The sequence below is a fragment of the Ixodes scapularis genome, unplaced genomic scaffold (genome assembly GCF_016920785.2).
Source record: "Ixodes scapularis isolate PalLabHiFi unplaced genomic scaffold, ASM1692078v2 PGA_scaffold5__190_contigs__length_132052651, whole genome shotgun sequence".
NCBI classification, from domain to species: Eukaryota; Metazoa; Arthropoda; class Arachnida; order Ixodida; family Ixodidae; genus Ixodes; species Ixodes scapularis.
The window spans coordinates 53,411,431-53,426,556 of NW_024609880.1; the positions used below are offsets into that span (position 1 = coordinate 53,411,431).

Below are 15,126 nucleotides of genomic sequence, written 5' to 3' on the forward strand. Positions count from 1 at the left end.
TAGGTACTCTATCCTAGAAGCTGTCAAATTAACTGAAGACTCTGACAGCAACTCACTTGGAGGAAACAGTCCTTGCAGCAACGGATTCGTAACAAGAACGGTGAGGCACGTGTTTTTCCGCGAACGAATCTTCCTACATTATACAAACGCGGTTGCACCGGCGTGCTTGCTGCACAGACGACACGGACGCAGCTTGCTCACCGGCAGGCTTCCAAAGTCCTGGCGCTTTGCATACGCAATCCATTTCGATGCTGTAATGGAAAGATTGAGAGATCATATATTTCAATGCTTCCAGTTTCGAACGTTGACAAAAAAGTTTGATATAAAGGCTCACCCGCCGTTTGTTGGAAACCGGAAGAATAAGCACTCCGAGTTCTTTTGAAGAACTGTTACTCCACTTGGCCGCGCAGTAGACTCCGTAATACGCCGTCATGAGGCACGCAACCCACTCGGCAGAATCTCTGTCAAACTAGAGACGTCTCTAATCCCTCTAATCATTTTCTGAGCGCAGACGCGCAGCTCCGTACTCCGTAAAATCTACACTTTCGATTTCAACACGCGCGGAACGGTTTGAAAGCTTGGAGTGACGACGGTGACGAGCTCAAGCAAAAAGAGAAGACAAAAAACGGTCGTTTGCCCTCACACTGAAGGTTGGTGATTGGTCGGAAGAGCCCAGAGTGCCTCGGTTTTGGTAGCGAAGATCCTATTTACGACGCCAGAGCTCAAAAGCACAGCGGCGAAACAGTCTGGCGTGAGACTGTTGGCTAGACCAACGAATCTGCTCTTTGGGTGGACGTACGAGAGAGAAGCCAGCGACGCGGCGCCCCAATCGGCCCAACCGGGAACTCCGTTAGCTGCATTCGGCTGGCCACACACGGGGAAGCCGCGCTGGCCCGCCCTGCGCCAGTCCAGTCCGAAGCTCGGCCGTCCGTCGCCGAACACCGTGCTCCGGTCCGCCGCCGGTGAGTCCCAACATCGCGCATTTATCGGCGTTTGACGGAACACCGGGCTGCGATCATTCCATCGGGCGTGAGCACAGTGCGAATGAGCAAATATCTTCGGCAACGTCCTTGCGCCGAGAGGTCTCGTCACCAAAGAGCTGGAGCCAAGTGAATCTTTTGTTGTTGGGTTGTTTGGACTACAATTAGCCGGCTCTTCTTTGGATGCAGCGAAAGCCGTGAGCACAATAGCTAGGTGGACTTTAAACTAGCTCAGATTTCTGTTTAAACAACGAAAGAAAAGTTACACCGCGGAGACTGGCTGCCGCATTCAAAAGACGGGATCGTGTCATCATAGAAATCTGTCCGAATGTTCTCTTATCTGGCGCCGGCACCGTATTTATTTTGCTTTTTTAGCTGAACAACTTCCCACAATTGCCGAAATTTAAAATCAGCATTGTATGACCAGTGCATACCTGCATCAAAATTACGGTATATTACGGCAACTTCAAGCTTGCTCGAAAGTTGTGGCTTTATTTAAGACTGCTCATAATTATTTTAGTTTATTAACGTTAACGATCGACTGGGAATAACTTTTTCTATTCTGAAGCTGCGTCTAGCCAAAGCGTTCTGATAACGTTGCGGCTGGGACGTTGGAAGGACGTTCCGGAGCATTCGCGGCGCATTCGAGCACAAGCTAACGAAGACAGCTCCCGCGTGGGACACATCCGGTAGTGTCTGTTTTGGTGTGTGCTTGGGAATTGCTTTCGATTCAGCGCGTCGCCCCAGTGCCAGCATTGGCGTCTTTCTTTTTTTTTTTTTTTCTCTCTTTCTTTAAGCATTGGGGTTTGTCATTTTTTGCTTGTCTGTGCGTGTGTGTGTGTGTCAGATTTCGTTCCTATACTTGGTTGCGCTTAATGTGTCCCCTTCATTTTTTGTTTTGTTTTGTTTTTCTTGGCCTGCTGCACGTCGTTGCTCAGTCGCGTGGGAGAGCACGGAGAGGACGAAAGTGTTGAAACTAGTTGCAACAGTTTCTTTTTTTTTTTTTTTGTTAAACTTTTGACGTCGGGCTATTTTCTGTTTGTTTGTTGTCGTTCGCAGAAGGAACGCATGGCTAGAGCAATGAGAATTTCTTTCCTGCGCCAGCAAGACGCCCAACATCTTTCGCCGGAATGTAGCAAGCGCGCCTAAAAAAAAAAAAATCGTCATTATAAAAAAGGAAAAAAAAAAACAACGAAAAAACAAAACAGAACAAAACGGATTACTTGCATGCATGGGGCGTTCTTCAGGCTTTCTTTCGTAGATCACGCAACCAGCAGAAGGACTTACTGTCACCTTTAGATTTCACACAACACAGTACAGTTACAACACACGACTAAAACGACGTCACGTGAGAGAAACAACAACGACAACAGCGAAGTTGTGTTACTAACGAAAGACAGCGCCGATATTTCGAAGGCACACGAAAATCAGCTGTGCATGTCCTCCATTTCGTATATTTTCTTTTTCTATACGAGAGCCTACGGAGGAGTCATTTTTACACTCAGTCTAGAATACTTGGACTTCTGCTACTATTCACAAACAAAAGCAAAAAAAGAAAAAAAAAAAATTGAGAAGTGAAATTAAGTGCATCTTGCTCCGTTACTTTCGGTTTTTGTTTTTATGCATGCGTAGTACACTCTAATATAGTCGGCGAGCCACTTTCCTGCAGATCACAAAGTCAGCCAATCGCGGAGAACAATAGAATAATGCCAGCTAATGCCGAAGCTCAGCACACGATTAGGGCTTACAATTGCAATGTTACCAGGAACAATGAACAAATGAAACGTCGTGCACTCTGTCCCTGCGTCTATTGATTTGTTTTCGTTAAATTGTTTTATAGAGCGTCGTTATTTTCTGGAAATCCTTGTATTGTTCGCCGAGATAAGCTGTCCTTGAGCACAAAAAAAAAAATCTAGACTTTTTTTTTTGGGTATTTGTTTAAAGGGATACTTCAACGAAATATGAAATATACCCGTCGTGTTCAGAAATAGGTTGAATATGATCCACAATATCCGTAAATGACAATTGCACGTTTGTATTTGAGCCTGGTGGCTGTATTTTTCGTTATAAACGGTCCACTCTGGCGAGCGCTCGGAGAACAGTCAGCGGAGACCACGTGACATCCAACGCAATCGTGACGTAGTTCGTCTGGGGACGAGCAAAGCTACGGCGAGGCTGACGTCGAGAGGATGGCCTAGTCGTCCCAGCCACCGAAGCGGCTGCTTTTGTACGAATTTTGAGTGACGGGTTAATCTTCTATAATCTTTCTGGGGGACAATAGCAGCTTCTGGGACAAACAAAAGGGATTCTCGGGAAGAGGGGAGTTCTTCCTTCTCCTCTTCTCTCGTCGTGGCCGGAGGCGAGACAAATGTCGTCACTATATGCCAAGGTTCCTAGACGGGCATTACAAACGAGGCGTTAGCGACAACCACCAGGTGCTCTTTGTTAGTCGTTTAATTCGTTTTAAAATTCCTTTTCGGGTCTTTGTTAACATGATATTGGTGTGTCTGATGGGATACAGCACCTTTGAACACATATAGACGAAAAAATAAGCGCCGAAATTTCGTTGTAGTATTCCTTTAACGTTTTATGCTACCGAAATGACAGTAGCAACGTCGCAACTTTTGCCCCACAGCAGCACTGAAGTATGGCCAAGAATAAGTGGCACCACAACCTCTTGTCGATTTGCGCCAATCTCGAAGCTCTGCCAACCTCTGTGGCTTCGGACCTAACAGTCTTAAAGTGACTTTGCGAGCCACTGCAAAACCCAGGGATCCTGGGTTCGATCCCCACCCCTGCCCCGTTTCGATCTGGATGAGCATACCGTACCGGCGCGCGGTCATATATCACTACTGCGTAATGCACGTTAAAGACACCAGGTTCGCAGTGGTGCTGCACTGACACAATGTCTCATCTATACAGAGGTGACACAAGACGCCCACTGGGGCTGACTGAGTTCCCACTGTCTAAACAAACACGCCTGTACAGTGCGAATTTCCATCAGTATAACTATAGCGCTGCATACAGTTCGAGCATGGATACGCTCGTATATTTTGTACAGGTCTAGCGATCAAAGTAATAACATAAAACCACAAATCCAAAACGTGCTTCACAGCGATTTCATGCACATGACTAACCGTGATGTGAATGTTTAGACAGCGAGGCAGTAATAATCGGCCCCAAAGGGTGCGTGTCTCCCCCGTAGGCGAGACATTTAGCCGCTGTAGTATCACCGCTAGCCTACCGCACGCCGGTGCGATGCTCATCCACATCGAGACAGGCAAAGGTTCCGCTCCACCTGCTCCGAGCCGCTCCATGCTCCACCTGCTTCACCGATGCCCCCCCCCCCCCCCCCCCTTCGTTTCACATTGACAGGTGGAGTGTAGATTGACAGCTGGAGTGTAAAGTAGGCGTAGTTACTACCTTTCCATCATTAAAAAAGAAAAAAAAAAAAAAAGAGTGCAGGTTGCTTTAATTTTTGGTGTGCCGTGCGGTACGCCAGTACTTGTGGTGATCCCATCATTCTGTGTCCGAGCATCGATCGTCCCGCCGGTGTTTGACTACTGCTGCTTCGGTGGTGAGCCCGATCTAACGTCGACCGGCACGCGACCAGCGTGCGTGACACGAGAAGTATCCCTTCCGCACGCTAGTCGATACACGGAGTCATGCGACGGTGAACCGTGGGAAGGGGAATGGAGGGGTAAGCGCACAGCGCGACGAAGTTAGCGCAACGAGCGATGGCCGGGTTTTCCTGCTTCATACTAAGACAAAAATACTCCCGTTTTCTCGATATTTTTTTGCGAATGAACCACGGCGATAGCCAATGTTCACTGTTTCGTCTGCTCCGCCCCAAGGAACCAGATAAGTGCTCGTCCGCCACGTTTACTGCGAGGCGCTCACTGCCGCCGCTGGCTACCTAGAGGGGGCCAACTTAGAACACCTTACAATATCTGTTGTAGCAGCCCAGAGACGCCATGCACATGTAGCAAACAGTATTTACCGGCAGCTTAGTAGCCACTGTTTATATGACGTCACGTGGCACCATGACGTCACACGACACTACATTCCTGCTAAATTTGACGGAGTAGCTTTTCCTACTATAGTCACCGACAGTCTAAGAAACGTAGGGCGTGGCCTGGTATGTTATGAGCACTCATCTCTTTTCGTGATTGGTCCTTCGGGATTTTTATCGGCCGATGCCGTCGTCTGATTGGCTGGCGAACGGTAATGAGATGCTCGGGACTCGTCGCGCCGCTGCGTATCTCGAGTTGTCGGTGACCATTAAAGCAACGCCTGTCCGCCATTGCTCGATCGATCGCGTACTCTGAGCGTGTATTGGACGCGAGGTGTGCGTTAGCGTTCGGCGTTGACTCGGCTCAGTTCGTATTGAAAACGAGCGCCGCGTCACCGTTCCACGCTCGGCAAGGACTCTCATCCAATCACGCACTTTGTGTCCATGAATGGATGCTTACGGCTGTACCCTTTATATCGGGCGGTAGCTTGCGCCACCTAGCCTAAATATTAAGAACTAAAAGTATGATTTCTTTCCTTCGCCGACTCTCCCCCCCCCCCCCCCCCCCGGGGGGGGGGGGGGGGGGGGTGTGAGGAGGGGGTTACCAATTTTCCTCTGGTCGAACTTAGTCGGCGTTACCCCGGCACTGTGCCCACTGAAGACAGACTTTGGGCCGGAGCCACGCGGGAGGGAGTCCCGATTTTTCTCTGTCCTGGCCGCCTGTCCCCAACGTTACTAAAACACTCAGTTGGGAAACTCGCCGCCGAAACCTGGGCCGCTGGCGTCCACCGAAACCGAGCTAAATGCGACAACAGCGCCACTCTTTATCATTTGTCTGTACTGTGGTCACCTTGAGATTTTTGAAAGCCTGTTTTTGCGTAAAAACAAACGGAAAAGACTCTTTTTGTATGAAATTTACTGGAGTTTAGTACCAAATTATGGGCGCGTGATGTTTTTATCATCTTTAGTTCGCAAGGTTTTGCGGAACAATTAATATTGTTTTTATACAACCATGCCTCAGCGGGCCTTTCAGGTAGCGCGTCCAGACCTAGGTGCATTTTAACTTCGGATGTCGAACGCGGCGCGTCCGCCGGGGAGACGGGGTTGGCACCCCTGTTACTCACTTCCGTTGTGTCTGTTCTTAAAGCCAAAATAGAAGTCACGTGCAGTTCCTTGAGTGGCCGCTGCGGGAGAAATGGTGGCGTTGTGTTCGTCATTAGCTCGGTGCTCGGAGACAGATTGGGGCCACTTTTTGAAAGCCGTCTCTATGGGAGTTTCCCAACTGAATGTTTTAGTAACGTTGCCTGTCCCCAAGCAATGGCTACTGCCAATGTTGCTTGGTGGACTTCTGAAAAGAGTCGATTTAGGGGATAAATTTGCACGCTTGGCAAAGTTGACACTTAATGTGACGTGACGTCACGCGATACTGCGAATGACACTGTGACTCCCCGCTAAATATAGCGAGAAACGTTCCTGCTATAATTTTAGCGGGCCACAACCTACTGTCGGCAACAATACGAAAGGGAATAGTTCATCTTTCTTCTTTCCGGTTTCAAGGCTCCCACAACATTAGTGAGACCTCTACCCGTCAAACAGTGTGTAGTTTGGGATCAAAACTTTCCGTTCTAGCCCTCGTCGGGAACCATAACATGTTCCAAAATTTGCACGTACGCCAGAAAAAGCGAAGAAGTCTGTTCCCTTTTATATTGTTGTTTATATAGCACAGAAACACACACGGGATACCCTTTGTGAAACCTCGCCAACTGCGGTTATAACCGTAAAAATGAATTTTTTTTGTTAATTTTTTTTACAAGAGTTGAGCTGTTAAAAGCGTGCATTTGGGTCACTAACCTCCTGGGAGGTAAAATTTGCTGCTTGTCAATACAGTGTCTCAACTTGGCTTGACGTTATCTTATTAAAACGTTATAAGCGATTTTCTGAAATTTTCCGTGGGATAACGGTGGCTGGCAAAGCCCACGAATACTAGGAGGTTGGATCAGTTACCGGAAACTGGCCCCATTTTCTCATTGAAACTTTCAGAGTGTCACTCATAGCTTTTAAATTAAATAACAATTTGCAATATTTTTTTGTTTTCTTTTGGCAAAGCAATTGGGGGGAGGGGGGGGGGGGGCGGCACACGCCTTTCAACACTTCTTTTTCTCTCTCCCCCGTGTCTCCGTGCCTTTTGTATGATGCACACTAGCAGCGTGACTGGGGGTTTAGGTAAATCCGAAATTTCGGCACTATACGACTTTGTTATCTGAAGTGTTAATTGAGGGAAACACCTGTTGGGGTGATGGAGGAAAGAGTAAGGAAACAGGTGAGCTGCTTATTGATGTTACACGTATTAAAAAACACACAAAAAAAAAAACGCTCGCACGCACGCAAACACGCACGTAAACAAACACACATACACGAACGCACGCAATGGGAAAACACGCACGCACGCAAACACACCCACGCAAACAGAAAAACAACAACAACAAAAACCTCACGTGCAATCTTGAGTGGTACCGCTCGTTTACAATTTAACGTTCTTTTCTGGGCAGTTGTCTGGCATGTCGCTGTTCGTTTGCTCGCATTGTGAGACGCCGCCATAAAAAAAAAAAAAAAAGAAAAAAAAGCGGCAGATCGTTTCTGTTAAACGTTCAATTTTAACGACCACCCTTTAAAAGCAGCTGTTTCGACTGCATATATAACTGCCATACAGACATAAGAAAAGAACACTTGCTAGGCAGTGCTCTTCCGCTTCTTACATTATTTCTATTTTTTTTTTTTTTTTTGCACCGCTTACAACAACGGACTTTTTCGGAAGAGTTTGTTGTTTCCAACGGCGCTTTATAATTACCTTCTGCGAATTCTCTTTCTTTTTTTATGGTAGTCATTGATCACAAGAATGCCGCAAACCTGCCGAGATTAGAGCTCGACCCGGTTCGAATTTTCGCCAACTTTTAATGCAAACGTTAAGAAAAGTTCGACGCGAGGGCGCATAAATTGAAAATGAACCGACACTACCCGGCGGAGGAAAGGTATAAAATATAAGAAACTATTAGAGGGATTGAAAGTTCATATGTTTGTTTTTAGATTAACACGTTTTTAATTATTCTGTAAATTTAGATCAAATTCCCGTACAATTTTTTTTTTCTTTCTTTCAATCTTTGAACAATTTGCTTAGAGGTCGGGTAACACCATTCAGGAAGTCGAACTTAGTCTAATTTTGCCGAAACTTCAAAGATTCGGCGAACCAGTTGAAACTCGGGTTCGAAGAAAGTTTACGGCGACGTCCCTACTGACTGACAACCTTGGAACGTCAAGGAGGCCTTTGGAGGTTGTGACCTAACCTTCGGCGCGAACTTTCTGCTTTCAGTGATGCCCTGGCGTCTTTTGGCATTCGAAAGTGCGCGCGAGTCTAGGCACCAACAAAATCCGCCTGTCTGTGCCAGGGACCGGACAGCTGAAGTAAAAATGTCTTGTAGATCGACAGGCCATCTTTTCAAGACGTCGGGTGAACGAAACAAATTACACGCAATAGCTGCAAAGGAAAGATACGACACAACATCGCAATATGAGTCGATGCTTCTTGAGCGGATATTTTTGGATGAAGTTTAGGTACGCGACTAAATGTTCTTTTAAATACATATTTGTTTTCGAGGGAGTTGTATTGCATAAAATTTCAAGCATCTAGGCTTGACTGTTTCTTCCATAAATTATGTATTGAACGGTTCTTTATTTTTTTTATTATGTTGATGCGGTACCTAGCGGCCAACGTTCCAACCCGTACCGGGGTCAAGTGGCTCAGAGCATAATATACTAATAACAAATCCATTATGTTAGTCTCTCTGCGTTTCGATAAAGTATCGTAGTATCGCGAGTCTTGGGAAACTATTAGTAGGGCAGCATATCATGCACTAAAATTGGCTTACTTTGGCACTACAGTGAAAAGAAATGATAAATAACATTCGAGTTGCTGTGACTTCTAGATGGGGTCAGCGAGCGGACTTTACGCTAACAATACATAACTTTTATACGTTCTTTTGGTTGGTACTTTCTTGTAAAAAGGAATAAACAGTGTAAAACAAATTTTAGAAAGCGTCGATCGACGGATTAAATTTATACATAAATAGGTCACTGGTCTTTATCACAATAAATAAACACGTTAATGACCAAAAGAAAGTTTACAACAATCTTTAACACACACACACACACACACACACACACACACACACACACAAAAGGTTGCAACTCGCGAAAACAATCAGAAAAAAAGTATTAAAAAAATTAAACAAATGTTTTTTTTTTTTTTTTTTTTTATGTTGAACTACGTAAAACAAAATGGAAATGATCGCTGTACTAAGGTAAATTCCCCCCCCCCCCCCCCCCCCCTCCCCGCCTTCTCGGGAAAAAACAGCAACAACATCTCCATTTTGTTTTCATTTTTTTTTTTTTTTTTTACGCTCGTTGAGTGATTTTAGGCCGCAGCGACTAGGTCATCCGCGCTTGCAAGCTCTCATGACACAGTCGAGAAATTGTAGAACATTCGAGTGATCTAACTGCTGCGCCACTGGTGCCACAGTGGTTGTTACCCTGCTTCATGCTGCTACATTTCACCATGATGTGACAAATTTGCGTCAAAATTGCACCAAAAATTTAATTTCTCTTTCTCAATACTAAATTGCTGCACGACCGGATTGCCAAAACTTGCGATTATCGCTTCGAATAACGTACAATTTGATTTGATGTTTTCATCGTACACTGCCATTTCCCATAGTGATCTGTTGAGGCGAGCTGGTCAGCCCCGTTGAATGTGCTTCTCTCGGTGCAGTGGTGCACAGTGGAGAAGCGACATTCGCGGAGACGGGAGTTGACATTTCGATTGCGCGTGTCTCGCTCCCCCGCATGCAGCGTAGCCGAGCGGCTACGCGAAAACGCAGATCATAAGGTTATCAGCCCCGTTTTCGCATGCCAGCCTTGCGCCTGTTGCACGACTGATAACTTTAGCACTTCACCGCTCTTCCTGTGTGCTTCACGTCCTAATATGTATACCGATTTAGTGGTTTTCGACGGGTGACGCTCAGCGAGTTTTTCATTGAAACCATACGTTTATTTTAAGTAATTAAAAGGTTAAATAAGATACTATAGTTCATTATCCAACGTATCATGACGAGTATCCCCCAATATTATGTGTCCTGGCCGGATAACTCACCCGCACAAACCGCATTAGTTTACCTTTCGCGTTTCAGAGCGCAGATCTTATTTAGGCGCCCGTTTCCGGGTTGAGCGACGGCGGCGGCGGCGTAACCGCGCACGTCGCATTATGGTAAATTTTCCCGCTAAATTTAGCGGGTAAATTGACGTCATGTGACCTCAGCACGTTTCCCCGCCAAATTTAGCAGAAAATTTAGTGAACATTTTTCTCTAAACGGAAGGGCAGCAGGCGAGGGAGGGGAAGGTACGGAGGGGGAAAAGGGGCGTACCCTCCCCTCCGTACACTCCCCTCCTCCTCCTCCTCAAGAGCTGCGCTCTAATTCGGCATTACAGAGAATTGTAAGCGTCTTTAATTTTTTCTTTCTTTCTAATAGATCGGTCTGAATTGAAACCGAACGCACGGTATATTGTGAAATTCATACCGCAAGCACACAATCACTGAACGGCAATGAGAAAATAATGCGAGCGGTCTTACTTCTTCGTATTATATACTTTTTTTTTTCATTGGAAAGTTTGTTAGTTTAGTCGTAAGGCAAAGCAACACAAATAGTCAAGATTTTTTCTTTTTCTTTTTTGCAATTTTGCAATACCAAAATAACGTTTATTTGATCGGGTTGGTCGTGTTGAATCGGCGTCATCGGAGCGACACCAAGCGCATACACAGATTGGACACGAGTGCTGCGTCGACGTTCGGCTGGGCGTCGTGTCCAATGAACGCGTCGGAGAACGCTCGGCGTCGGGCTCGGGTCAAGTCGCTCCTGGTTGTGTTGACTGTGGACGCGTGGGTGGCGTCTGTTCATTATTCTGCAGAAGAAAGCTTCTGCGGATGCTCAGAACGGGTTCCACAGACCAGTGGACAAATATCGCAGCCCGCAGGGAGGGCTTATCGCAATGGTCTATAGTCTATATACTATGGGACTTAATGGCAGAAAGTGAACAATGGGAGCGGATTAAATTATATATATATATATATATATATATATATATATATATTCGTTTCTTCGAAGAGCTTGCTGATTTGGGAATAAAGCGCTCAGCACACCGCGACACGGTCAGTGAAGGTTTTATCCCCTCAAAATAAACGTTACGTTTTCTCCTTTTTTTTTGTTTTGGACGGATGGGTCGTGTTGAAACCACGTGCTGAGGTCGGCACATGGGGTTCGTTTACCCTCTTGCGATGAATAACCGCGGCCTACGCCAACCATCCATCATGACGCCTCAATAGCGCGCATCCATCATTAATCATGCACGATGAGATATTGATCGTGCTACCAATGCGATCCAAGTTACGGCAGCAACGTTTGCTAAGTCGGGGTAAATCGACAGACTCTAATGCACGATCGTAATTTAATAAAACAAAACCATTGTGGAGGAAAAAAGGCTAAAATAAATTGATTTCGTTTTTGTATCTGATATTCACCGGCGCAATTTTAGTCCACTTTAGGACCTGCCCAACAAAGGTAATCTCAGGAATATATATATAAAAAAAATGGCAGCTATCATTTTTGTCTAAGGTCCTATAAATTAACGGAATGCAGTATTTAAAGGACGATCGTTTAAATTTTTTTAGAAGACATTATACTTCACGCAACTTTAGGGTGTGAAGGCGTGACGTTATGTGACATCGTGAGGCAACGTACCATGACGTCACGTCCTGTGGCATGTCACGTGACGTGTGGCACTATGACATTAGTCATAGTGCCACATGTTAGCAGAACTGTCACGTGAGTCACGTCACGTGTGCCACGTGGCACCGTGACGTCAAACGACCTAATCACGTGACGTCACGTTGTCAAATCATTGTGTCACATTACGTGACGTCACGTCACTACGACCCGACACGCATCGTTACTTGGTCTAATATCGTTGACTGGTCGCGTCGACACGCTCTGCCCTGGCCCAAACGGCTATTCACGGACGCATGGATGGATAAATTTCAGGGACTAGGGTTTCTGTTACAAAGCCTTCCAGGCTTCAATGAGAAATTGGCCCCAGTGATCTCCGACATAGGGCCTCTAGGACGCTGCAATTCGCACAGCTCCCTGACTCCGTTTCCTCTATACTTGTTCCGTGGCAGCCCCGCATGTCGTCGCTGAGTCCCGGGCCCGTGAGCGTCGCAGCCTGGACGAGCCATGCTTTCGGCGGGCTGCTGGACCCCGTGCCGCAGCCTCAAGCGTCGGGCCCTCTCCCTCGTCCTGCTCGTGCTCGTCGTGCTCGTGCCGCTGCTCTTCTTCTTCGCCCTCGTGGACCGGGGAGCCCTCTGCTGTCTCCGGTGAGTCAGCCTCCTCTTTAATGGCCACCACATGAAAACTAGAAAAACAGAAATTATGCGAAAGTAAGTGTCAAAGAAAGTGCAAACGCTTCGATTGTTCTACTTTTTTTTTTCTTTTTTTAGGTACATTACGTATTTTGGTGGGGTTAACTTGGTGAAAACGTAAGACGGCAGGGCGAGACGCAAAATCGCCACGACCGAGAAAACGATAATAGTGGCACCACCGCAGCAGGTGATCATAGAGTTATTATAATGCACGCTAGAGGTTCAACTGGCGCTAGTGTCTATGCGACTTTCGTGACGCAAATTGAAGCAGACAGCAACCAGTCTACTTTTGAGGTGCTCCTGTGCATTCCTATGGGAAAACGCGCGTGCATTTTGTCTCTTCGCCGGAAAATAACATGGAACAATTTGGTTATTTGGGTCGTACCTAATAGTATGTATCTTGATTAACATTGTAAAAGTTATCTCATTTTTCTTCGTCAGTGAACGATGTTTAACTTCGCTACATTTCAGTCCCAAACATGTGTTCCGCAGCAGGTGTGTAAAAACAAGCGACGATTCAAAGCAAAATAACAATCGAAAGGAATATAGAGTGATTTTAACATTCGCCAGCATTCCGGTGACGCTTATATATTGCTAATATGCCAGTCCGTCCACTATATGAAAATGACCCCGTCATGCATCTTTATGAGCGGATAGAACATTGAAAACGTAAAGAGTAAAGTACGTGGACTATGAAAGATGTCTCTTTTATTATTTTCTCTGCCGGGCAGCTTTTATCGGGCACTTGTTCTTAAAGATATCGAGCGTGCGGGTGATGTTTTGAACATAGAACAAGCATCTTCGCACAGAGCAGAAAAAAAAACAAAACAAAAAAAAACAACAGAACTTACTTATTTAAAATCGGAATATATTACGTGGCCTTATTTTAATTTGGATCGTACATGATACGCGTAGTCACTAATCTTGTGTTACTGCGTAGTTCTTGCCGTTTCTCTCGGTTTCCAGATGCCCTTCGTTCGGGTGGCACGTATATCCCTCATGCTGAAGAGCGCCGACGCCGTGTTCGCGCTAATAGTGTCCGACAGTGCACACACATACACGTACGAAGCCGTTTTAGCACCATTTTTAATGCATTGAATTTGAAACAAGAACGCCGTAACTGACCAATCATTTCGTCTGCGTGCCTGAGAAATGTTCCAAGCTACCTAGCATGTACGAATACTTCGGGATATTTGCTCTTATGATCGAGCGCAGGGAAAAAATACACTCACTCTTTCCCACAGGAATGCACCACCATAAGTCAGTTTTCGACTGGTTGCTGTCTGCTTCAATTTCCGTCAGCACACTATAGCGCCAGTTGAACCTCTAACGTACATTATAATAACTCTATGCAGGTGACAACTACGTGGGTGGCGCTGATGGCGCCTCACTTTCCATTGGCTGGCGTATACGATCATGCGACTATATCGACAGCCAATGGCGTTCTCGTCGGAAGTAACGGTATGCGTCTCAATAAAAAAAAAAATAAAATAAAAGAAAAGAATATTGCCGAGGTTTATTGAATAAACAAATTGCTGTTTTCATGTTTGTGGTCACTAAAGACGCGGTCGATCTGCTCGTATACATCGTGCAAAAGACGCGGTGTCCGCTGATGACATAATTTGCGGACACGCCTGAACCATGTTCTAAGCATGTTTTACTTCGTACACACGTCTGCTTCGAGCATGTCTCTGAAGACAGTGTAGGCAGACTGTCTTTCGTACGATGTAGTAGCGGTGGGTCCGCGGCTCTTAAGCTCCGGTACTGAAGGCCCATTTTGGAGAAGTAAGCCCGTCGTTCACAGCTCGCATTATGCGTTCCAGGTGCGCAAGCGCACAGAAACCTTGCAGGTTTGGCCACATACGTATATCCTCCAAGACTGCCGGTTTCGAAGGCCATATGTGTATTCGGTCGACGTATGTATTGCTCGTTTCGTACATTTGCGTCTGAGTCACGTCCACCACTGGGACCGCAACGACGTGCGATGACATGGAGAGAACCGTGCCTTGACACCTCAAGGATTGATTGTAAAAAAACAAAACAAAAAAAGATTCACAATCTAAAAAGAATGTGCGCTCATATTTTTTTTTTTTTTATTTCTGATTGATTGTTCGGTGGTAAGCGTGGTGACAGATCCATCTATGGCTAGGCGCGCAACGCGAGGACGAAGCGACGGTTGTCCCGGAAATTCTGTCGCGCTAGTGTTTTTTTTTTTTTTTTTTTTGGGGGGGGGGGGGGGGGGGGGGCTGGTAACGCACTTGACGAAAATGTCTGATCCGGCCTTATGTCTCGCTTTCAGTTGCAGACATGCAACGCCCGCTAACGCGACAGAGCGGGCTGTCCCTGTCGGAAAGTAGATTAGTGGGCCACGTCGCTGGCGATCGGCAAATCACCGAAACAGTGGAACGCGTTGCGTCTTTTCTCGCCTCGCGTGATTGCTCGTCGCGTCTGAGACATGGCGGCGGTCAGATGGCCCGCTTGCAATCGTGTAAGAAGCGTTGTAATAGAGGTTGGGGGGGGGGGGGGGGGGGGGGGAGAGCCAATAGTGAGGCGTAGTCAGAGCGTCAAGAGCTGTGATTGGAAGGATAGTGGGTATAGACCCATCGTCTCCC

At 46.3% G+C, this 15,126-nt stretch overlaps 1 protein-coding gene across 1 annotated transcript in view; it reads left to right on the forward strand.

Moving 5' to 3' along the window:
* The first annotated feature begins 867 nt into the window (after positions 1-867).
* LOC8051454 (galactose-3-O-sulfotransferase 3) overlaps positions 868-15,126 on the forward strand; it is a 35,646-nt gene continuing 21,387 nt past the window's right edge. The window contains exons 1-2 of the mRNA XM_029969123.4: positions 868-962; positions 12,275-12,469. Coding sequence (XP_029824983.1) covers positions 12,330-12,469 — 140 coding nt within the window. The 5' untranslated portion in view covers positions 868-962; positions 12,275-12,329. The remainder of the gene's footprint in view (positions 963-12,274; positions 12,470-15,126) is intronic.